Source organism: Temnothorax nylanderi, unplaced genomic scaffold (genome assembly GCF_030848795.1).
Source record: "Temnothorax nylanderi isolate EJ_2023f unplaced genomic scaffold, tnyl_v1.0 TNYL_tig0113_pilon, whole genome shotgun sequence".
NCBI classification, from domain to species: domain Eukaryota; kingdom Metazoa; phylum Arthropoda; class Insecta; order Hymenoptera; family Formicidae; genus Temnothorax; species Temnothorax nylanderi.
In genome coordinates, this window is record NW_027249175.1 from 449,494 (window position 1) to 473,129 (window position 23,636).

Below are 23,636 nucleotides of genomic sequence, written 5' to 3' on the forward strand. Positions count from 1 at the left end.
GCTGAATCTTTGCAGTACGATTCATCTGTGACATCTCTGACACAATTCCTGAATCTAAGATTTGATCCGTCACCTTGGCAGTCTTACGTATTTCATTTTTGATCTCATCTTCATGATACACTACTTTTGAAATCGGCCACTCAGATTCATCCCTTCTTAGCCACTCCGGCCCGTTCCACCAATTTACCTTACATAGCGTGTTGTGTGTACATCCTCGCGACGGCAAATCCGCTGGATTCAATTCGCCAGGAATGTGCTTTCAGGTTTTGCTACATGACATCTTTCGTATTTCTTTAACGCGATTGTCGACAAAGGGCGCCCAATTTCGTTTGATCCAGAACACTGTGCTAGAATCATTCCAATATGTTATTTTCTTATCTTTTATCTTAAGTAAATCTAAAATAGAACGCGCCAGTCTAACGCCCATACAGGCAGCCAAGAGTTCAAATCGAGTAATCGTCATAGGAGCAACTGGAGCTACTCTAGCTTTTGCCGTGACAAACAAAACGTTGACCTGAGAAGCACATTCCACCCCACACAGCACAAGATATTGCAACATCCACCAGATATCCGAGGGATCGCAATATGTCCAAATATTGGTCACAATAACCGTAGGACATCCATAGGATCGCAATATGTCCAATGTGATATCGCAATATCTTGGGAATATCCCCAGGAAAAAGTGTGCTGTGTGGGACGCGTGCGAAAATTACCGCAGCGTATGCTCTTTTACTAGCGTCACAGAATACATGAAACATTATACTAGTATCGTGAACTGGCGAATCAAGTGCCCAGCGAGGAAAACGGAGTTCGCTTAATCGTGCCAAACCACTGAGCCATTTCTTAAATTCGTTTTGTATTTCATCACAAACCTTATCATCCCACTTAATTTTAGAGACCCAAGTTTGTTGTAGTAAGAGTTTGGGAGTGATCATCACAGGGCAAACAAAACCTAAAGCATCTAAAATGCGGTGAGAATAAGAAAGTATTACTCGCTTCGTAATTCTTTCATTTATAATCTTCTCAGTCGGGGGAACTACCAAACGCAACGTGTCATCGTTCTTATCCCTTACAAGCCCTAATACTGGAATATCTACATCTTCCTTCTTCGAATGCGAATTCTCCCACCCTCTGAGTTCAAATGCTCCCTCATTCATTGCGTGCCTCGCATCATAAATAAATTGTTCGACTTCGGTCATCGTGTTTAAACTTGTTACGCAGTTGTCTACGTAAAAACTTTCCATCAACTTATTGTTAGTGAGATTCTTATCTGCGTTCCTAAACATAGATTTAATTCTTTCGTCAGATAACAGTTTTTTCAAATGATAGTTGATCACCGCTCCTAAAAGAAAAGGACTAAATGACACACCAAAAACTACTCGGCTATGTCAATAAACAATTATTTTTCCAAGTTTGTCATACCATAAGAATCTCAGAAAGTCTCGATCTTTTTTAGTCAAGCCTATTTGCAAGAATGCTTTTCTAATATCAGCTACGACCCCAATTCTTTCTGCGCGAAAACGCAATAAAATGGTAAAAACGAGTTCAATTAAATTTTTCCTTTTTCTAGACAGTCATTAAAGAGATAAAAAGTGCTTACATTTAGCAGACGCATCGAATACCGGTCTTAAAGGAGTGGTACTGCTCACTTTAACGACGCCTCTATGTGGTAGGTAGTGCGCCTCCTGGTCGATCTCATCATCTAGTACCACCTCGATGATTCCTTCCGCTAACCAGTCGCTGAATACTCGATCGTATTCGTCGTACAACGCTGACGATTTCAGCTTCTTCGTAGTCATGATGAGCCGCTTCTCTGCAAGCTCCCTGTTGTTCGGCAAACTGGGATGCGTCTCGACCCACGGGAGACATACTTCGTATCGTCCTTCCATATTGACAATGATTGTTTTCTCGAAACACCGTAGAACCTCATCATCGTGATCTTTGCGAGATTTTTCCATAACTGGATCGCTAATGCCAATTACATCTAGTTCCCAGAGATCAGATACACAGGCTTCACGCTGAAACATAGAAATTACCTGCTCTGCGAGACCATCCATAGCATATTTCAAAACCTGGCCCATCAGCGTCCAGCCGAGACTCGTCTCAACTGCTGTCAAACCACACTTAAATTGTTTAGTACGACCGGTCATTAGTTTTCCTGCTACATCTGCCCCAAGGAGAATTTTGATTGGTGCAGCGTAGTCGCATTTAGTCGGTCCATTAGTGAGTTGTATGCCCATCTCCTTCAATTCGTTCATCCATGGCTGCATTTCCCACAGAGGAATTTCTGCGCATATTTCATCTTCGTCAAACACTTTGAAGTTACACGAATAGCTGTTGTCCAGACTACACAGATGAACCACATACTTTTTATGACTCTTGACCGCAGACGTGACGTTGCCGAAAAGCGAGTGTTTGAGCATGTGTTCACTGATCGATTCGTACTTCATCTAACTAATGTCCTTAGTAGCGTAAGATCGAGTGGAACCTTGATCGAAAAACAACCGCATTACATGCTCTTCCTTGCCATTACGAATTTTGGCATGTAAGGTCTGTAAAATTACGTCCGCTTCTCTAGTTTGGTTGGAGTTCGACAGTACTTTTTCTTTACCATCATCTGCGTTGGTTGACACCGTCACACCCCTCGGCTGTTTATATCGGGGCACATTAACACCACGTGCCGGCGACTGCACATCGCACATTTTTTATTACCACGACACACGCGACTCTGATGACCGATTTTTAAACAGTTAAAACACGCATTTTTTCGTTGTAAAAGCGATTTTTTCTCGTCCAATGTCATTTTTCGCGCTTTCTCACACTTTATACTCGTGTGCTTATTTTCACAGAATACACAGTCTATCGGTTTATTCGGGTTTCCCTCTGCGTGTAGGCTTATAGCAGACGGCGTACCTTTTGCTTGATCCGAGCGTTGTTTGTGTTTCGATGTTTTGCGTTCATCATTTTTCAAATCAAAACCGTGCATTGCGATAGATATTCTTTCTTTATTCTCTACTTCGGATCGTAGGAACTGTCGAAAGTAGTCTGATGTCGCTCCATTCGCTACCGCATTAATACTCTACCGCCTTAATACATTACGTTGGCGCTTTAATGCACAACCGGCGCCACCATCTTAAGTTTAGTATTTCTATTTTTTACTTTATATCGAGTCTTGTACAGAGAGTTATCTGTTACGGTTGTAATTACAAGCACAGCATTATAAGTTGAACAAACTCTGAGAGATATCAATAAACAGTTTTATTAAACAGAGTAGACTGCAGTTCCAGTATCCTTTTGTTTAATCTTTTCCTTTCAGATATATCACATATATAAATAACAGGAACTTGATCAGCTGTGTGAGTCGTTCTTCTCTTCGTTCCCCATCTGCCACGACCGGCACTGGATGACGCTGCCAAGCACGTAAAAGTTCCTCAGGCAGCGAGGACTCGACAAGCGGGAGTAACATGGCGCCGCACTTATCCGACGTTACCCCGAGCGATTCGAGAGCTCTTAGCTGAGCCTCTACCTTATCATACAAACTAGACAATGGGATTCGATCATCCGGTTTCATGACATTTTGCATAACTAGCTTGAGAAGCTCGCGCACGTACACTTCCACAAGCACTTCGTCCCGGCCGAAACGATTCTTTAAACTCACGATCGCACCGTTATAGTTCTCTTCGATGGGAGGAAAACTGCCGACTAGCTCAGCTGCACGCGACTGTGCTGTCATCGCCTGTAGGAGATATTGGAACTTGTCTCCTTTGTTGATGTTGGCATTCTCGTGTATCTTCTTAAATTGTGACCAGAAGGGCAGCCATTTCTTCACGTCCCCGCTGAATTTTCTCAGTTCGATTTTAGGCAATTTTATCATAGGTTGGGCGCTGACGAGATGTGTTATCGGCTATCGAGTTCGCAGTATTGTTCACGGCATTGTTCGCAGCGGTCGGTAAATGAGTCATGGCAGCCATCCGTGCACGTATATATTTGCGCTTGTACTCGTCGTTGCTCATCATTTCCGCGTCGATTGTTTCTGTCTTCACATTTTCAGTCTCTATCAAGCACGTAATATAGACCGAATTGGCGTCTTCTAACGCCTTGTTCTTATCTTCGAGAACTTGTAGAAATACTTGTAGTTCGGCTAAATCCGCGGCGCCTGCATTCGCATCCGTTATCCTTAGAATCAAGTCATTTAACGCGCGCGTAAAAGCCGTTCGCATTACGGTACGTGTCTTCTTTGCAGCTTCCATCTTGAATGCTCGATTTCACACACGACACAATCCGACGATTATCCTTTACTCACAGTCTTGTCACGGTCGCCAAAATGTTATTAATCGAAGGATAATCGGGATAAAGGTGGTGAACGAAAGGACTATAACTTCTGAGAACTTAAAGTGTTTATATGTAGTAGTAGTAGTAGTAAGCGGGGGGTTCTACTTGAGCCCCCTAATGATACCTAGATCCTAAGATCCTTTGTACCTCCCGCTCTTCCTTTGCTAGGTGTTTTTGGGGCCAGCCCTTAGCCTAGTACCAGGTTTATTAGGTCTGTCACCCTAGCACTTTTCCAAAATCCTGGTGTCTTTAGGTACTTTAGTCCCAAGCTTTTGGGGGTCTTAATTAATTGCTTACGATGGCACCGTTTCTCCGCACGAGCCCCACTCGTGCGGCGGAACGCAGTCTGGAATATGCTGGTGGAAAAAAATTCCTGTGATCAGGTGGACTCGAACCCGGTACCTCGGGGTTATGAGTCTGGCGCTTTCTCACCAGACCACACTGCGCCCTAAAGTGTTTATATAATATCGAAAGAATTCTTGTACAGAGACACGTTGTAATGCGCACGCTCGCTATCGACCGACGACTACTACCCGTCCTCTCACCTACGCTCTCGGCGGCAGCAATCACGCTGTACTACTACCCTAAACCTAGAACCTTTTTAACATCCATAATATGCATTAAATGCGCATAGAATGCGGGACAAATACATTTAATGCAAAGTTTAATGTACATTCAAAGCGCATTATACGCGCATTGGCGCTCCTTGGGAACTTATGTTTAAAATTAAGTCATTCGTCAATTAAAAACATAAATAATAATAATGTAATAAAACATTATTTTTATTAAGCTAGTTGAAGTTTAGAACGTTCTTGGAGCGATTTTTTAGAAATGATTTCTTTCATTTCTTTATGCACAGAGAAACTTCTAACATGAGTGCCATACATAAAATACATAAAAGACCGAGCCGATACACACTGCTGAAGACATCCTTGTAATCAAAAAGCCTACCTCCAGATCACATTAGACATTCTTGCTACGCTGAATATAATTTGTTCCAGATTTTTTTTGGCACAGAAGAACTTCTGAGAAATGGAACAAATTATTTATAAAAAAATCGCTCCAAAAATGTTCCAAACTTCGAATAGCTGGAACAATAATTAGGAATTTTTATTATCTACATATTATATAAGTACGCGTGGATATTTCAGATTAAACGGAGCACTTCCGGATCTCGACTGTTAATAAACTATTACTTTTCTGACGTAATGGATGTTAAAGATTGTTCTCACAATTGTATATTTTGGCACAAAGAATAAATTAGAAAATTTTATTACACATGCAAGTATGCGCATACTTTGTATAAAAGTTCCAGAGCAGTTCCGGGACTATTAATAAACCATTATTTTTTTTACGTTATGGATCTTAAACATTGTCTACATACTTGTTTATCATTTTGGCACAAAACGCAGGAGCAATCGTTTAGAAAAATGCTCTCTTTCATTTGAAAACCCTTTCCATCATATTTTCTGAGCAATTTTTCTCGTCTCTGTGTCTTTCCTTTTCCTTCTTATTTCTTCTGTATTTATTTCCACTTTTTCCATCATTTCTTTTCTATTCACAAAAATTGTAAATTATTCATTATGTGTGCACGTATCTATGCATATATATATTCATATGTATGTTATTGTATCATATATATGATAAAATTGAGCTGCCAAAATCTCTGATTAATTAAAATTATTATTAAAATTAATTAAATTATCAAATTTTTATTATATTCTTAATTGTATAATATATATGTTATGTACATATCTACATAAATACATACATACATCCATACGTATACAGATGCATATACATAGGAGACAGCCATTCGGCATCGCGGAAAAGCGGCAATGAATTCAACTATCGATTTAACACGGTTTTTTATATAAGGAATAAAATACTACAATTTCGTACGAATAGTAACAAATACCGATTTATTTTTACAGCTATAAAATCTATTACAATTATGGCTTATTAAAATTTGTACTTTTTAGTTAAATATTACAAGTTTTTACACAAATCTTCAAAAATTGATCTATTATTAATAAAAATAACGATTCAAAATTAAGCGACCCAACTGGCCATTTCTCATTTATTCTTCTTCACGACAGTTTCGACCACAATTTGGTCCTTCTCAAGTGAGATGTTATAAATACAGTACGCAACAATTACATCATGCGTCGCCAGACGTTGTGTCCCAACTACATCGTGCGCACGCTAAAGCTAAATACGAATATGTCAAACTAAAAGTGTCAAATATAAAAGCGGAAGGCATGTCAGAGTTAAATCGTAGAAGCTTACATGTTGGTTGCGTCGAAGGAGTGAGATTGTACAATTTCGCGAACATCGCAAGCGTAACAGTGAAGAAACTTATAATGACCTTTTTCTCCACCCGATCCATAACATGCCATATTCAAAGTCACACTGATAAGAATTATACACAATGACAAATTACATTACATTAAGTCGTGTTCCCAAAGTACCGCAGGACAGGCCAAAATCAGACAAATTGACGTGTTCTAAAAGTAATACAAAAACAAACCGAACTCTGAGGCAAAATCTTATACGGCCTCAATGACTCAATCGTATATCGCGGGCAAATTCTCCGTGCCTTTTTGGAGGTTGACCGTGCCTTTGCACTTTTTGATGGAAAACATTTCAGAGATCTCCCTTTTTTTTAAATGTCTTTCCTTATATAGAACTTTCGGATTGAGCCAATCGAAATCGTGATTGTGAGCGAGGCGATGTTTCGTAACAACCGAATGGTCATTATCATCCTTTTTGATGTCATTCCGATGTTCTTTTACGCGTGTCTCTAGATGCCTCTTAGTCTGTCCAATGTAGCATGAACTGCAATTTACACAGTCAATTTCGTATACAAGTTCAGTTTGTTTGAGAGGCTGCAATCTGTCTTTCCCCTTCTTAACTACGCAATCTAATTTCTTCGGGACTGTAAGAAGTGTCTTAAATTTGACACCTCTCATTGTACGCTCAATATTAGCACTAATGGGATCTCCCCTCTCCCCGATTCTCGCAGATTTGGTTATGGAAGATTTGGAGGCACATTGTCTGCAACTGTTGAGTTTTGCCATATCTTTTTACTGTAGATACGTTGACGACATTATTGCAGTGGTTCCAAGGTCGAAAATCGATGAGCTACTTAAGATATTTAATAATTATCACATAAGGTTAAAATTCACGTACAAGTTGGAAACAAATGGCGCATTAAATTTTCTGGATACCACGGTGATTCGGGAAAACAACTCATTAATAACAAATTGATACAGAAAACCAACGTTCTCGGGACGGTACATTAATTATTTCTCGAACCACCCTTTTAAATACAAAGTAATAATATCATACGGAATCTTGTTCCACTCTAACAATGTCTCAACAGTCAGAAAAATACTTTTAAAAAACTGTTTTCCGATTGTCAATAAATATATTAATGTCCGGCTTGGTGAGTTAAAGAAAAATTCAGTTGATTCAAGTGCAGACTCGGGGGTGCGCCGAGATCCTGTCGATTTTATGACGGTATGTTAAAGGCCTTAGTGCTAATATTGAGCGTACAATGAGAGGTGTCAAATTTAAGACACTTCTTACAGTCCTGAAGAAATTAGATTGCGTAATTAAGAAGGGGAAAGACAGATCGCAGCCTCTTAAACAAACTGAACTTGTATACGAAATTGACTGTGTAAATTGCAGTTCATGCTACATTGGACAGACTAAGAGGCATCTAGAGACACGCGTAAAAGAACATCGGAATGACATCAAAAAGCACGATAATGACCATTCGATTGTTACGAAACATCGCCTCGCTCACAATCACGATTTTGATTGGCTCAATCCAAAAGTTCTATATAAGGAAAGACATTTCAAAAGAGGGGAGATCTCTGAAATGTTTTTCATCAAGAAGTGCAAAGGCACGGTCAACCTCCAAAAATACACGGAGAATTTGCCCGCGATATACGATCGAGTCATCGAGGCCGTATAAAATTTTGTCTCAGAGTTTGGTTTGTTTTTGTATTACTTTTAGAACACGTCTGTTGGCGTTTCCGGTTGTAAGTCGGTTTCGCCAATTAGCGTAAGCGCCGGGTTCTACCCCGACAGGGATAAGGCAGGCGAAAAGGATAGGACATCTTGTTGAACAGTAATTGTGCACAGCACTCGTTTAATTCACGTATGTACAGCGGAGGAAAGTTATGCCGAATCGCCGTTACAGTTGGAATAGGCGCGGCAGGTATCTACAGCGTGCACGTGATTTCATGATATTCACAGGTAGCGCGGTGCACGTGATGCGGGTGTGTTAGCCGGGCGCGAGGGCACGTGAGGTGTGAGTGTTAAATGTGCTCGAACGGCTCCGGCTATGTATGAACGCACTTAGGGCGCGTGTAATTAGCACTGATGCGCGCACTGATACGCGGATGTTCACCACTCGCGTGATTGCGACGGTGAAGCTGCAGACGTACGGAGGCGCAGAGTTCGGAGGCGCACTAATAAGCGCGGCAGCGGGCGCACTGACGGCGCGGTTGCGAGTGCATGTAACGCACTATAAAGGCGGGTGCACTGACGGCACAACAAGTTTCCGTATGCACGACGGGGCGTAACTACCGCGTGAAACGATTATACTTGCGGACTTAACGAATGCACGACGGTGAGGATCGACCGCGTGAAACGGAGTACAAATGTACTTGACGTATGCAAGACGGCTTGGGCACCGCTTGAAACGACTCACTATTTGATACTGATGAGACCGGAGCTCTCGCTGGCCCGTTGCGGGAGCTTTTCGAGCGCGCGACGGCATCGACCAATCCGGGATTGGCAGGATCACGCGATCCAGGCATGTTAGGATCGATCGCGCGTCGCGAGAGACTTCGTGGTCAGGGGGTGACGGGGATGCGGCGCGAAATCACCTCGTTCAGAGGGCGGCTAAGGGATGGCGTTAGCGGTATCGATTTATGCTCGATCGCGACGGACTGAAAATCCTGAACATAACCGCCCGCCGCGAATAACGATTCGCAATAAAGAGCCGCCCGCCGTGACGAATGCGTTGATCTCGCGCCGCCCGCCGTGCGGAGCACTGCGAATGCTGAAACAATTTAAGCTAACAATGAACGATATAATTTTACAGAGTATATTTACAGATATGTACATAGGTAAGGTGCGAACGAACGCACAGCGTTTGATAGCTGTCGAGGAATGTCACTCCGGCTTAAGGTGAGTCGGTATTTACATCAACCGGGAGAAATGATAACTTGACGATTGCACGTTTGTACGTTGATTTCGCCGTTCTGACAGAAACGACACGTGTTAGTCCATCATCGCCAGGGTGACATTCTACGATTCTTCCTAACTCCCACTTGTTCGGAGGAGCTAGCGGGTTTCGCAGAAGTACTAAGCGTCCGACTCGAGCAAGATTCTGAATGTTACGCCACTTGGGGCGTTGCTGCAATGTATGCAGATAGTCATTAGACCAAAGCTTCCAAAAGCGGTCGCGCATTTGCTGAATTAGCTGCCATCGAGTGAGACGCGTTTCCTTTTCCTCAAGTAAGGACGGCGTGGGTGCGCTTGTTAACGCTGAGCCGATAAGAAAATGACTCGGGGTCATTGCACAATAATCATCGTAATTGTCGGACATTTGAGCGATCGGTCGCGAGTTTAGACACGATTCGATCTTACATAGGAGCGTGCTCAGCTCCTCGAATGTCAACGTGTGAGCCCCGATGACGCGTTTCATATGATACTTGACGCTTCGGACGCATGCTTCCCACAGACCGCTGAAATACGGCGCGGACGGAGGAATAAAGTTCCACCGAACGCCTTGAGTCGCTATTTTATTCTGAAAGTTCGGATCGCGAGTGGCCTTATTCCATGCGACGGATATTTCGCTCTGAGCGCCGTGAAAAGTCGTAGCGTTGTCCAAATACATGTCACTGGGAACGCCGCGACGAGCACAAAACCGATCAAAAGCTGCGACGAACGCGGAAGTCGTACAGTCGCCAACTAACTCTAGATGAGTCGCCTTTACGGTCATGCACACGAATACGGCGATGTATGCTTTTCTCGATTTATGTCCCCGACCGGGAGTGGATCTGACTTGTATTGGTCCTGCATAATCCACCCCGCAATGTAGGAAGGCTCGAGACGTCGACGTAACGCGACATGAGAGCAGGTCGCCCATCAATTCGTGCGCGGGCTTGGCGCTTTCGCGAGCGCATTTGATACATTTGTGGAGAATCGCGCGGATTGTTTGACGCGCGCGTAAGATCCAGTAGTTTTCACGTAGCAGGTGCAACGTGAATTGCGGCCCAGCATGGAGGGTGCGGATATGAATGAGTGTCGTGTATTAACGCGGCAACTAAAGGATGTGCAGCGAGCACAACAGGATGCTTTTGGTCGTCCGGTAGCGCAGAATGCCGGAGGCGACCACCGACACGAATAAGCCCGTTTTTATCCAGGAACGGGTTTAACGGCAGCAATTTACTGCTTGTCGAGATTCGTTGTGATGACTTTAATTAAGCGTATTCAACGGGGAATAGCTGTTGTTGCACATTCTTGAGCCAAAATTCGCGAGCGAAATTAATTTCTTCCGGAAGAAGCATTTTCGACGCGTTTTGTGAATGCGCATTGACGGATTTTGAGCGATTTATATCGCGAGCGCGACTTGCAAATCGCAATATATAGGCGGTGACGCGCACCAGTTTATTCCAAGATGAGAATCTGTCGCCAAGATCCCATTGATCGCAAGATTGCACAAGGTGCACGGGAACGTGAGATCGCTCTTCCGGCGGCGATTTATGCGAATTTGATTGAGGCTCGGAGGGCCATTGATCGGACGATAATTTGAGCCAGTCTGGCCCTGTCCACCACAGAGATTGAGTACTCAGATTTTCGGGTTTGACGCCCCGCGAAACGAGATCGGCAGGGTTTTGTTGCGATGGCACGTGATGCCATTCGACGTTCGGAAAAAGGGTTTGCACTTCGTGTACCCGATTGGCGACGAACGTTTTCCATCGAGAAGGTGACTGCAAAATCCAGGCTTGAGTGACCTTAGAATCGGTCCAACAATGATAAGTGAAACTTGTAATAGTGAGTGCGGATCGCACTGAGGCGATTGCACGCGCGAGCAGTACGGCTGCGCACAATTCTAGGCGAGGAATACTCATGGGCTTGAGCGGAGCTACCTTAGATTTCGACAAGAGCATCGTAACTTCGACTGTTCCGTCCATGTGCGTAACTCTTAGATAAATCACCGCTCCGTAGGCGGAGGCGGAACCATCGGCAAACCCATAAATTTCCGTGACAAGCATATCGGAACCGTGACCGGTCCAACGCGGAATGGAGATTTGTCGCAACTGCGATAATTGAGAGTAGTACTCTCTCCACTTATGGAGAAGATCGTCAGGGATTACGTCGTCCCATTTGCAGCAAAGCAGCCAGAGCTGCTGCATCAAGATTTTCGCGGTGATGACCACTGGAGCCATCCACCCGAGAGGATCGAAAATTCGAGCGATTGTCGAGAGAATTGAGCGCTTCGTGTCGGGAACCGACTCCGTAAGCGCGACGTCAAATTGGAAGACGTCCGTGTTAGGATGCCATTTGATACCTAATACCTTAAGGCGCTCGTCCGATTCGAGCGTTTTAGCGGAGGCAAGGCCGTGATCCTGAGGATCGATGCCTTCCAGCAAGACCGGATTATTACTGGCCTATTTACTTAGGTGAAATCCAGCCCGTTTTAAGAGAGAAATGACTTGATCTCGCGTCTGAAGCGCGAGCGGTATATCATCGGCGCCGAACACACAGTCATCGACGTAAGTGTGAAGCCGTAATACCGGAACTGCTAACGGGAAATCAGCGCCTTCGTCTTCGGCGACTTGCTCCATCACGCGAATAGCGACGTTTGGCGCGTTTGCGTTACCGTAAGTGACGGTAAGCATGCGATAAGCTATCAGAGGATAATTCGGAGCGGGTCGCCATAAGATTCTCTGGTAATCCACGTCGCATTTGTGAACGAGAATCTGGCGATACATTTTAGCAATGTCGGCGGTGAAGACGAACCGAAATTGCCGCCAGCGAAAAATAATGAATGACAATTCAGTCTGTAACTTACGGCCGACTATGATATGATCATTTATTGAGAGACCGTTGGAGGTCAGTTGAGATGCGTTGAAAACAACGCGCAAACGAGTTGTCGCGCTGTGCTCGCGCACAACCGCATGATGCGGTATATAGACGATTTGACCATCCGGGGGGTCGACTTCAGACGCCTTGGTCATGTGGCCAAGACGTTCGTATTCTGCTAAGAAGTCGTGGTATTCTCTTGCGAGATCCGGATTCGACTTTAACCGTGACTCGAGGCGTGAATACAACGCGCTGGCAATCTGCTTGGATTCACTAAGTTTGAGGGGGGGCTCCGATTTAAACGGCAGCCGCACTATATACTGCCCATTGGGGGCACGAGAATGTGTGGATACGAAATGCCCTTTGCATCGAATCTCTTCCGGTGAGAGATGAGTTTGTTGAGGGAGTTCTTCAATCTCCCAAAAACGCTTTAATTGATCGGAGATTTCCGAAAGCACCGTGCAGTGGTGCGTTTGAATGCGAGCCGGCCGTGACTGCGACGGCATAGGCATTGGTCCGGACAGGAACCATCCGAAAATTGAGTTTTGAGCGACGGGCTCATGAGGGGCGCGATTACGGACCTCCGGCAATAAGATCGCGCCATACAAATCAGCACCGATAATTACGTTAATCGGCGCCGCGCTAGTCGGATCGCTATCAGCTAGCGGAAGTTTGCGAACGAACGACAGTTTCGTGATGTCCGAAACGCGTTGCGAAATGTAAGTCGTGAGCGACTTGAGAACAAGAGCGGAGACGGAGGGCGACGGGCCCGTGCCGTCACGCGCTGACACGTGAACGGTAGCTGCGCTGCGTGCGGTGGCAGCCGTCTCGCCGATCCCAGTGATAGAGACGGAGACGCGCGTACGCGGTAAACGCAATCGCTGAGCTAAACGTTCGGTGATCAGAGTAGTGACCGAACCCTGATCCAATAACGCGCGGACTATACTATGTCGACCGTTGAGCTCGCTCACCTTAATCCAGGAAGTTTTCAAGAGATCGAGCGTTAGTTGCAGCTGGCCTCCCAATTGCTCTGCCATCTCGCTCCAGATAGTGTTGACTTGTCTTTAACACGCACGCCTATCCGGCTCGAAGGACCAGAATTATGTTGGCGTTTCCGGTTGTAAGTCGGTCGCGCCAATTAGCGTAGCGCCGGTTCTACCCCGACAGGGATAAGGCGGGTGAAAAGGATAGGACATCTTGTTGAACAGTAATTGTGCACAGCACTCGTTTAATTCACGTATGTACAGCGGAGAAAAGTTATGCCGAATCGCCGTTACAGTTGGAATAGGCGCGGCAGGTATCTACAGCGTGCACGTGATTTCGTGATATTCACAGGTAGCGCGGTGCACGTGATGCGGGTGTGTTAGCCGGGCGCGAGGGCACGTGAGCTGTGAGTGTTCAATGTGCTCGAACGGCTCCGGCTATGTATGAACGCACTTAGGGCGCGTGTAATTAGCACTGATGCGCGCACTGATACGCGGATGTTCACCACTCGCGTGATTGCGACGGTGAAGCTGCAGACGTACGGAGGCGCAGAGTTCGGAGGCGCACTAATAAGCGCGGCAGCGGGCGCACTGACGGCGCGGTTGCGAGTGCATGTAACGCACTATAAAGGCGGGTGCACTGACGGCACAACAAGTTTCCGTATGCACGACGGGGCGTAACTACCGCGTGAAACGATTATACTTGCGGACTTAACGAATGCACGACGGTGAGGATCGACCGCGTGAAACGGAGTACAAATGTACTTGACGTATGCAAGACGGCTTGGGCACCGCTTGAAACGACTCACTATTTGATACTGATGAGACCGGAGCTCTCGCTGGCCCGTTGCGGCGCGAAATTACCTCGTTCAGAGGGCGGCTAAGGGATGGCGTTAGCGGTATCGATTTATGCTCGATCGCGACGGATTGAAAATCCTGAACAACGTCAATTTGTCTGATTTTGGCCTGTCCTGCGGTGCTTTGGGAACACGATTTAATGTAATGTAATTCGTCATTGTATATAATTCTTATCAGTGTGACTTTGAATATGGCATGTTATGGATCGGGTGGAGAAAAAGGTCATTATAAGTTTCTTCACTGTTACGCTTGCGATGTTCGCGAAATTGTACAATCTCACTCCTTCGACGCAACCAACATGTAAGCTTCTACGATTTAACTCTGACATGCCTTCCGCTTTTATATTTGACAATTTTAGTTTGACATATTCGTTTTTAGCTTTAGCGTGCGCACGATGTAGTTGGGACACAACGTCTGGCGACGCATGATGTAATTGTTGCGTACTGTATTTATAACATCTCACTTGAGAAGGACCAAATTGTGGTCGAAACGTCGTGAAGAAGAATAAATGAGAAATGGCCAGTTGGGTCGCTTAATTTTTAATCGTTATTTTTATCTACATACTGGCGAATCTATTATTTATTGCGTTATTAATAACTTCTTAGTTCGCAGAAGTCAAAAGTCACTTTTTTTTCTTTTATATAGTCTGCTGTAAGATATCCAATAGAAAAATACATAAATCTACAATTTATGTAGATTTCCAGTATATTTTCTCATAATAAAAAATCATCACGCGCTATAATATAAGAGATGAGCCAGTGAGAAGCCTGATTACGATATTCTTCGCTGCAGATCGGCTTAAGTGATCCCTCTAATATCATGTAGTGCAGAGGTCTGCGAAGCAATTTTTGATAAATTATTGGATACGTCTTACTTATTTATTTACATGTTTTTATACTTAAACTACAATTGTAGTCTACTGTACTTAAATGGACATAGAAACGTGTAGAATATCAATATTTGTTGTTGTCCTGGAAAAATAGAAGAAATGCGCCCGGGGCATCGAGTGTAAACAAAAGGCGCGAGCTAGAGAGTGGGGAGCGCTCGGCCGGCGACAGTAGTAGCGCTGAGACCACGAAAGCTATCGGTCTCCTCGAAAGTCTAATAAAGATTATTCTCTCTCTGTACTGACCCGAGTCGTGTTAGTCGTGTATCCTACTCCGAGATCCTGACATTACCGAGAACGTTCATAACAGTTGTAGGTCGACGTTGTTTAACTGAAAAATTCCTAGATTCCTATATATATAAGTCGCAGAAACTATACACTAAAAAAATACAAAAATTTACAAAAGTGTTCCAATTCTAACATTTTCATGTAGATTTTTATAGCACTTCTTAAATTCATGTAGAATTTCATAGATTCTGGCAATTATATTTCATAGTTTTTTGTAATATACTTTTATTTTTTTTTTTAGAATTTTGTAGAAATATTTCCGGCAGACGTTTACGAAATATCGCAATAATTTATGTAGTGTAGGGGAGACCGGGGCTAAACCGCCAACGGGGTTGAACCGCCAAATCAAATATCTCGGAACCTGTATATTGTGCGAACTCGCTATTAACATTGTAAACGCTGCTTATGGTACCCATGTGACCAACGGAGTTTCGGCAGGTTACCTGCCGTGTTATGATTTTTACGAGGGCAAACGTGTTTTCAGAAGGTGAAAGTGAAATTTTCTGCGCGTGGAAATATTGTAATATCTGCAATAATATTTGCTCTCCAAATCTCGAGGTACGTGATTATAAAAAGTAATGAATGCTGAACACGAATCCAGTGTAGTTTTTTCATTATCGTTGATGTCTAATATTTCATGGGCGATCAAACCTGAAACTTATGTTTGGGGCTTATCCGCCAGTAAGCACCCGGGGCTGGTCCGCCAGTCTCGTCACTGTGGCGCGCCAGGCGCACGACTTCAGCTCACGGCGATTTCAGGTTAGGTTTCCCTCGAGCGTGATTCTGTCTTCCCTTGCACGTGCGTCAGTTTGTAGGAGGCACGTGTGTAGGAGGGAAATGGTACGCACGTATCGTCGCAAAACTACCGTTTTGGCCGACCGAAAAGATGGCGGACGTAGATCGTCCCGACTCCCGGCCGCGGTAAATCGTCGTTGTTGGTCGTTGTGTCAGTGACAGTCGCGCGTGCGACCGCATCGTCCAGCGTTCGCCGCATCGTCTCGGCGTTATTGTCGCCGCCGTTGTAGTGGTGGTGGTCATCGTCGTCGTCGTCGGCGCGTCGAGGAATCGGCGCGAGGACGCCGTCGAGTCGGTAAAATGGTCGCGCTCCACCGCGAGCTTTTCTAACTCCCCTGTCGCTATTTATCGCTCCCCCGCGAGAAACGCGGCTTGGTTAGGTTGCTCGAGGGTCCGCGCTGATCCTATGGAACCGGAACGCCGTCACGCGTGTTCTCCGTGGTTGCCCGCGTTGACAATGTGACGTGCCGTTGGGGAGTTTACGATTTGGTTAATCTCTGTATTCACGTGCCTAAATTGTTTTATGGAATAGGTAAAACAATAATTTTTTAATAATGTTTCGCATAAAAATTTTAAATAAATTTTTATATTTTTCTCTTAAAAAACAATTATTAAAATGTATCCTATCATTTTTCAGGATTAGATGTACGTATATGTATTGAAAATGCAGTGTGACGGATTAGCCCCGGGGGGGTGGCGGTTTAACCCCGGCATTTTTTAGATTTCAATTTTTCCACCGTTGTCGTTTTTGCTCTATACCGGTTAAACAAAGCAACATAAATAAAACTTTCCTATATAAATTTTGTAGCTAAAGGTTCACTCTTTACAGTGGTATACCACATTTAACTAAAATTATTTATTTTGTTGTTAAAAATCGGCACCGAAAAAAAATGGCGGTTTAGCCCCGGTCTCCCCTACTACTGGTTCATTATTGGACTACCTACCATTATTGGACTTACTACTTTTAAACTTTTTGAGAAATAAAATATAGAAAAACATTCTATTAAACAATATTTTTTCGCGTTTAATTGATACATGTATGTACTTTGTTTGTCTTTTTTAATTTTTTGAAAAAGTAATATTTTAACATATCACTTTTTTTAGCATTCAACGTTTTGTAAACATCACGTACACTTAGCGCGAGATATCAATAGTAACGTGACTTTTGATCATCAACTTCGTCATTTCTGTGAATTTTTAAGTTTACATTTTCTGTTACTCCATTTTATTTTACCTCAACCTTCCTCTTTCTCTTTCTCTCAAACACGTTTTTAAAGTAATATAAACTTCTTAGCCGGTGACCTTCGTGATCAAGGGCAACTAGTTACGTACATTCGACAAGACATGGGAAATGTTCGAATGTTTCGAAAATCGAAGATCATGGATTTTTCTATCACAAATGGTACGACTCCATGATATATACTTAAAAATATTTTCGTATTTTTTTTCGGCTTTTCACCACGTTATAAACAATAAAAATAAAATAAAAACGCACGTGTATATGAAAATGTTTGTAACAAATTATATGTAAATATATAATAATTAAAAAATTTAAAATATTTCAAAAATTAAGAAATTTTGAATAATTATTGAATATAATAATTTCGCAATATTATTTAGTTTAATATAATAGTTTAATAACCCAAATAGCACAGAGAATTCAAAAAGAATTCTTTTTGAATTCCCAAATTATGAAATAAATTCTTCTTCCAACTTATTTTTGTTCTTAAACATTCTTAAGTGTTTAAAAAGAATTTACTTTTAGGTCACCAATTCTGAAACCTTTTTCAGATACAAAAGGAATTCTGGTAATTATACAGAAAGAGGGCAACCTCTACGATTTCAATGACCTTGACATATGTTGTCAAGGACGTGATCCTGAGTAACTTTTCCTCATAACTTAATCGGCGGTTATTATTTTTATTTATTTAAGTTATGAACAAATGTAACTGAAAAATATAACAGTTTATGTCAGTGCTAAGGGAAGTAATTTACTGATATGTGTGTATAGACAGTACACATCTACATGTGTACCGCCTCTCCTACGCAGGCAGGGGTGGGTGGGGGTGGACCTCGGTTCGCGTGGAAAGTTGGAAACTTGAATCGTACAATGATAGACCTTATTTTGTCCTATAAGCAGGTCGGGGTGGGGTGGGGTAAACTTCGCTTCAATGTAATCAAAGGTCTAACCCAACCCAATTGTTGTACGGGTGAAAAACTTTCCACGCGAATCGAGGTCTACCCCCACTTACCCCCGCCTACATGTGTACTGTTTATACACATATATTAATAAATTACTTCCCTTAGCACTGACATAAACTTGTAAATTTCTCAAACTTTTTTTGTTCATATTTTTTAAATAAGCAATGACTGCCGATTAAGTTATAAGGAAAAGTTACTCAGGATTACGTTCTTGACAACATATGTCAAGGTCATTGAAATCGGTGAGGTTGCCCTCTTTCTGTATAATTACCGTAATTTGCTGATATATGTACTGTCTATACACACATATTAGCAAATTACTTCCCTTAGCCACAGTATAAATAAGGACAGTAGGTACACTTCGTGTAGGTGTTATTGATCTTTGCGGCAACCATCCGATGTTGTTGATTGTGCGAGCGCGCTTGATTTGATATAATATTATTATCCTATTATTTTATCCATAGACGTCTATGATCTTATCTTATTATCTCATACTCAGTTACCACGCAGTTATTATGACAATCGCCATATTATTAGTTGTGCAAGTCGCCATATTCATTTCCAACTTCTTGACGGAGTTTACTTACTGTTCTTACTTATACTGTGCCTTAGAACTGAAAAAATAACATATTATTACAGCATATACAAACTTTAATGTCGAACTTCAATTTACTGTATCTTCTAAACTAATAGCCTCACTTTTTTCTTGCGTAGAGTTACTCAGAAAGACCTCGAATCCCCTACAACATATTTAAATGACGATAAAATCGGTGAGGTTTGACCTTCTATATACATTTACCTCCTTTTTATACTCTAAAAGAATTCGTAATAGATGCAAAATAGTTATTAAATAGTTCTTAAATCAAAATTGTAACTCCATAACAGATTACTTTATGTTCTTTTTGAGTTTTTAAACTTTTCTGAACTTTAAAATTACAGTACACAAAAAATAGTTTTTTATATTTTATTAATAAAATATACGTATATTTATTATGACGTAAACCTTGCGACGAGTATTCCCTGCAGTCTCGCCACGGGAGCCGCGGGAGCACGTCGCAAATTAATACGGCGCTCTCCGGGCGAACCGTGCCCGGGATCGGTACGAGAAATTGGGCGCCAGGTACGATCAATCGCACCACATTACTAGAAACGCAACATTACCGAAAATTACGCGACTTACTCAGGGCGAAGCTCGATCTTCACGTGGTCTCACGCGGGAAGAAGGAGAGGTAGCGCAGCGCAATAAATCAAACGGGAGTAGTAATAAATAATATATTCAAGTAATATGGGTCGTACATGAAATGAGTCAGGAGGTTTACGCGAAAATCCCGACACGGTGTATACGCAAGCTAATACGATAAATATAATCTCCGAAACGTAATCCCCGAACTCAAGTGAATGTGACAGACGGAAAGTTAACACATTAAACGTAATCTCCAAACGCAAGTAAACGCGATAGACGGAAAGTTACACGGAGAAAAAGTTACGGTTGCTACAACAGAATAATAATGTTAATTTTCGCCCATCCATACAAAAGGGTTATGGAAACCATAGTACTCTGGAAGTGACCTATATGGTTGCCCTAACCTTAGTGAGGGTAGCTACTATATGGATGTTGCAACCATAATATATGGATGTTACAACCATAATGAACAAATATTCACCCGACAAAAAAAATTATTTATTTCGAAATTTTATTACTATTTTTTAACTAAATTTGTTTCTTAAGATGTAGTCTATGATTATAAATATTTTCTCGTATTTGAAAAAAACACTTACCTTGGTGGGATTCGAACTCGGGACCTCTGGATTGTGAGCCAACTGCCTTACGTGGTAGACTACTTCTTAATTTAAGGGAGGACACCACTGTAACTGCCCATTTTCGACTGCCTTTTTTGGTATTTTTTTTTTAGAAAGGAATAAAATATATGGTCAAAAGAACTTTTAGGCTTTATTAGACATATATTAAAGTATGTAAAAAAATTTTTTATTTGTTAAAAAAATACAAAAAGGCGGCGCACGAGTCGCTATAGCACTTATTGGTTTTCAGCCAACCCTCTCCGCGGCACGCAGTAGAACTGTCGTAAATTTGATCCTGGAACAAAAAGTGAAATATTTTCGTTAATTATATTAGTTTTAGCAGTGAAGTACGAGGGGAAATAAGAAAATATTAAAAAACAAAAAATAGAGACGAGTTTGAATAAAAAGTTCGATGGTCGAAAAATCGAACTTTTTATTCAAACTCGTCTCTATTTTTTGTTTTTTAATATTTTCTTATTTCCCCTCGTACTTCACTGCTAAAACTAATATAATTAACGAAAATATTTCACTTTTTGTTCCAGGATCAAATTTACGACAGTTCTACTGCGTGCCGCGGAGAGGGTTGGCTGAAAACCAATAAGTGCTATAGCGACTCGTGCGCCGCCATTTTGTATTTTTTCAACAAATAAAAAATTTTTTTACATACTTTAATATATGTCTAATAAAGCCTAAAAGTTCTTTTGACCATATATTTTATTCCTTTCTAAAAAAAAAATACCAAAGAAGGCAGTCGAAAATGGGCAGTTACAGTGGTGTCCTCCCTTAATGTGAGTGTTATATATAGTCTACATATGTATCAGCGCAAATATATAATTTTTCAAAAATCATCTTAAGAAACAAATTCAGTTTAAAAAGAGTAATAAAATTTTGAATTGGATATATGATATACAATAATATTTCTTAATGTCGGGTGAATGTCAGAAACCAGTGTCGGCTCATTACGAAATTTTGTGTTCGTAAATATATTTATGAAAAAAGTTGTAACGATGCACCCCCAAAGATGCATCGTTCCGGCATAACATCCCGCCGAGAACGCCCGGCCGACCATCCGCCGGGCGAGGAACGGGCACGGTGTGCCCACCGTATTTTAAACCATTCATCGTAGCGTTAGGAAGCCCGCGAACGGACTTGCCGCGGCAGCCGCCTCAACGCGCCGAGCGGTGCCGACCGCAACCGAAGACCGCCGAACGCGATCGCGGCGTCGGGACGCCGTATTTTCCGACCGTTCCGCCGCACCATCCCGGCGCTCGCGATCGCCGTCGCTATCCCCGCCACTGCGTAACGCCGCCGCGCCGGGTATAAAAGACGAGCGTTTTTAACGCTAAATGCGATTTCCTGATCACCGCTCCGACCGACCGCACCGATCCTGAATTCCCGCATCTTTCTAGCAAGTCAGAACGAGGGTAGAGCGCCTCCGGCATTCTCTGTCTTCGCCGAGCGATTCTCGAGAGACGACAAGCTTTCTTCCACACCGCGCCCGCACGTCAGAACGAGGGTAGAGCGCCTCCGGCATTCTTTGTCTTCGCCGAGTGATTCTCGATCGACGGCCGGCTTTCTTCCACCGCACCCCCGCGAGTCAGAACAAAGGTAGAGCGCCCCCGGCATTCTCTGTCTTCGCCGAGCGATTCTCGTCAGACGACCGGCGCTCCTACACCCCGCGCCCGCTAGTCAGGACGAAGGTAGAGAGCCTCTGGCATACTCTATCTTCCCCGAGCGCTTCTCGGTACCCGACCGGCGTCCTTGCGCACGAGGTATCCGAACGAGGGCAGAGCGCTTCTCTGCCTCCACCGAGCGCTTCTCACCGGATACGCCTGCCACCGAACGCACCGAATTGCAGCGATCTCGCCGCCGTACCCGCGCCCGTGCGCCCCGCGCCTTACCTCGCGCCACCCGTCACACGCCGATCGCCCGTCACGATCACCACCCGCGTGCACTCCCGCGCGCACCGCGTGCGCCCCGACTCTGCGTCCTGCGCTCACCGCGCCGTTGTGCATACCGCGACTGTTACACTGTGCGCTCAATCCGCTGTAAATATCGCGACCGTCCATTATATAATAAATTCTGTCACGTTAGTTGTTAACCACGATACACTTCATTTTGCCGAACCTCACCGCGCGTCCGTTCCTCCGCACCTCCTTCGAACCCAGCCCAGCCGCGAGCTAGAACGAAGGTTGTTTTAAAGTATATTTATAAAGTTAAAACATCCTTATCAAATCCACTTTATTCTATGCAGAAATTCTTTAGCGCGCGCAATGGAACTAAACTCTCAATCATGCAGTGATTCAGTGCTGTACCGTGCAGCTATATCTTATGGATCTCTCAACCATAATACTTGTGCTGCAGACCACATAAGAGAGATAGCAATAATCCTTTGGTTGAGGCAACCATATACGAGGGTATTGTAACCGAATGTCACGTATCGTAAGAACTACGGTTATGAAAACTGTATAAATGAGCATATCTTAACAGCTACATTCAATGTAATATCAATTTAACTTGAATTCACATACATTTCTTTTTCAATTATAGAGAATGTTGTTGTAACAACCGTAGCAATTTTCTCCGTGTAACACATTGAACGTGATCACAGAACGCAAGTGAGCGCGGTAAACGGAAAGCTAACGCGATAAATGTAATCTCAACACGAGAAACGTAATCTCCAAATACGCTAGAACGCAACACGATAATCTCTCAAGAACGCGCACTCAACTCGATACTACGGCGTACTCGAACATCTCCAAAACGCGACACAGCATAATCACACAACGATACATAAAATTCACACAATCTCAACACGAATTATCCACGAAGTCTCACCAAAATATTCACAAGAACGCAATACAAAACAAAACGTGACTGTCGGCCGCGGTTATGTCCTTGGGAAGGGCGTAATAGATCCGATTTCAGCCGGCCCCGTTGGCAGTGTTTTGATACGGTAATTACAGTAATTACGTACGCGACAATTACGGGATTCTCACAAACGTGGTACGACGGTCGCTCAACTGGAGTGACGGCCTCAATCGGATCGTAAGTGCGCGGACATACCGGAGTGGTGACCTTACAGGATATTAGTCGGCAGCTCGGCACCTTCGGCGATGGTTCCTATCCGGCAGACGCTCGACACGACAGTGACGAGCCGATCGTCCTGCGGGATCACGCCGGTGCCAATCGCGTTTAGCTCTCGATTTTCCGGCCCTTTTCGCTCCACGCGATCTCCTTATTCGCGCGCTGCTTTCTCCGCGGCGCGACTCGCCAGCCTTCTTGCCGGCCGGCGGTATTTCGAATCGGTCCTTTCTCCTAATCCGACTGTCCAGGCCGCGAATAGGCGGATCGGTCCCGCGTGGACCAGGCTGGACGGGCCG

General features: G+C 43.5%; 1 protein-coding gene across 1 annotated transcript in view; it reads left to right on the forward strand.

The window, feature by feature from the left end:
- Positions 1-23,636, forward strand: part of LOC139776176 (gustatory receptor for sugar taste 43a) — a 236,201-nt gene that overhangs the window by 95,146 nt on the left and 117,419 nt on the right. The window contains exon 4 of the mRNA XM_071712691.1: positions 17,546-17,653. Within this exon, the coding sequence (XP_071568792.1) occupies positions 17,546-17,653 (108 nt within the window). The remainder of the gene's footprint in view (positions 1-17,545; positions 17,654-23,636) is intronic.